Source organism: Egretta garzetta, unplaced genomic scaffold, assembly GCF_000687185.1.
Source record: "Egretta garzetta isolate BGI_Z169 unplaced genomic scaffold, ASM68718v1 scaffold215, whole genome shotgun sequence".
Classification (NCBI taxonomy): domain Eukaryota; kingdom Metazoa; phylum Chordata; class Aves; order Pelecaniformes; family Ardeidae; genus Egretta; species Egretta garzetta.
The window spans coordinates 7743907-7745745 of record NW_009259719.1 but is presented as its reverse complement, the minus strand read 5'-3'; the positions used below and the strand labels follow the sequence as shown (position 1 = coordinate 7745745).

The following is a 1839-nucleotide window of genomic DNA, read 5'->3' as shown; positions in this document are numbered from 1 at the left end:
GATAAGAAATACAACTGTCATTATAAAATATTTACCTTGATACATGCTTCCCAACCTCCTAAAGAGCACAAAGGAGATGTGTGTGTTGCAATATGAAAGATAGTCAATATATTCCATACAGTGGTTTGGGAAAGCAAGAATTACTGTTGTATAAAATCTTGTCTTCCAAATAGTGCATACTGGGAAAACATCAGATCCCTCTATTACTTCACATAGAGGACTTCCCTTCAGGTAGTAAAAGGGGGGAATGACAAGGTCAGAGTTAAATTTAGCACAGTTAAAGCAGATCCTTCCTATATAGGGACTGGCCAGCGGGCTACCTCAGATCCCTCCAGAGCTTGCTAATGCACAGATACCTCTGCTTGGAAGGTATGCAAGTTTAAAGGCTTAATATAACAAGAGAGGGAGAGTCTAAAAGAACAGACAAAGTTCAGTCTATGGCATGTTTCCAGGCCTTCTTGATGTTTCAAGTCTTTTCATGCTGCCGTGTATATATAAATAGTGAGACCCAGTAATCCAGTTATGTGGGGATTTTAAACTGGCACAGATGTGCTGACTTGCTCTCTGGCCTGTTGAGTATTTCTGTCACAGCCTTGTTAATGGCAGCCAGCCTCCCCTTAGTAAGGGGCGGAATCTAGTTACAGTACTATGCATTCTGTGCCCAAGCACACGCACCTGAGCAAAGGCAGACTTGCTGGGTCTCATCTTTCACTGCTTCAATGCAGATTCTGCTGACAAGTCAAGGAGCCCTCCAGAGACCCAGCCGTCTTGTGTTCACAGACGTTGCCAATGCCATCAATGCATGAACAATACCTGCCCCTGCTCTGGGATCGTGCTGAGACTGGGGAGGATGAAGCCAACAAACCAGTGACTTCCCGCAAGCATGGCCGATCCACTGAGCCCAGCTGGTCACCCCGTTGGTTTGTGTTATAGATGGGCACAAGCACTGGGAACTGTTGTCACTTTGGGAAGCAAACCCTTTGTGATGGCAGTGGTGATTTTTTGGTGCATCTGTTACCTCTAAAAGGTCCTGAGCTGCAGTTTCTGGGCTGCTGCTGACTGATACCATCTACCAAGCTGCGTGCTTAGGAACAGTGCCTGCTTTGTTGTAGATTAACTTGTCAGAGCAGATGTGCATGATCTCTGGGTTAGGGAAGGAGGAGAGATGCACATTTTGGAGAGCTTCCCCATTGGCTTTGTGCCAGCAGGCCCCAAGGAAAGCAACGAGTGAGCCTCAGTACAGTGACTGCAGCTTTGTCAGATCCTGGAGGGGTGACTGGTGGCAAAGCCCCTTTGAGCAAGGAGAGCTGACTCCCCTAGCTGAGTGGTAATCTGGGGCACACCAGGGAAAACACATACCATAGGCTTATCCCCCTTGTTGGTGTGTGGGCTGCTGATAAACATGCACCCGGGGTGATGTTGAAGTATGGGGAATTCACTAGCTTTAAAAAGTGAAATGGTTAACATTTGGCCGATTACATCTTAACTGGGGAAGTGGCTGAATATCCCAAATTAGGGCTGCGGTATAGACAGAGGGGAACTCCCAGCTAGTGGCAATGGGTGTCAATGTCTGGCTACGTGACTCCCTGCCGCTGAGCTAGGAATAATGGTGCTTGGGCCACAGAGAGGAGTCGAGTGGGAGTTTGATACCCTGTATCCCCCTCCTGCTTTGGCTCAGGGAAGTTTCTACAGTGCAGAGTGTTATCCAGAAAAAAAGATTAAGCCTTGAAATATTTTCTTTTAAATAAGGAAAAAAATGTTTTGGCTCAACATTACAACAGCCCCATGTCTGCCCCCAGAGGTGACTGAACAGCTGGTTCGTACTTCCTTACCTGCCAG

The 1839-nt window shown here is 47.1% G+C and overlaps 1 protein-coding gene across 2 annotated transcripts in view; it reads left to right on the top strand.

The window, feature by feature from the left end:
* The window catches only part of CUNH3orf18 (chromosome unknown C3orf18 homolog), an 11665-nt gene that overhangs the window by 8073 nt on the left and 1753 nt on the right, over window positions 1-1839 (top strand). Inside the window, exon 6 of one of the 2 annotated variants that reach the window (XM_009639363.2) lies at window positions 726-902. The exons of the other annotated variant lie outside the window; for it this stretch is intronic. Within the exon in view, the coding sequence (XP_009637658.1) occupies window positions 726-806 (81 nt within the window). The 3' untranslated portion in view covers window positions 807-902. Of the gene's footprint in view, window positions 1-725; window positions 903-1839 lie in introns of those variants that run through there. 2 annotated transcript variants of the gene reach the window in all.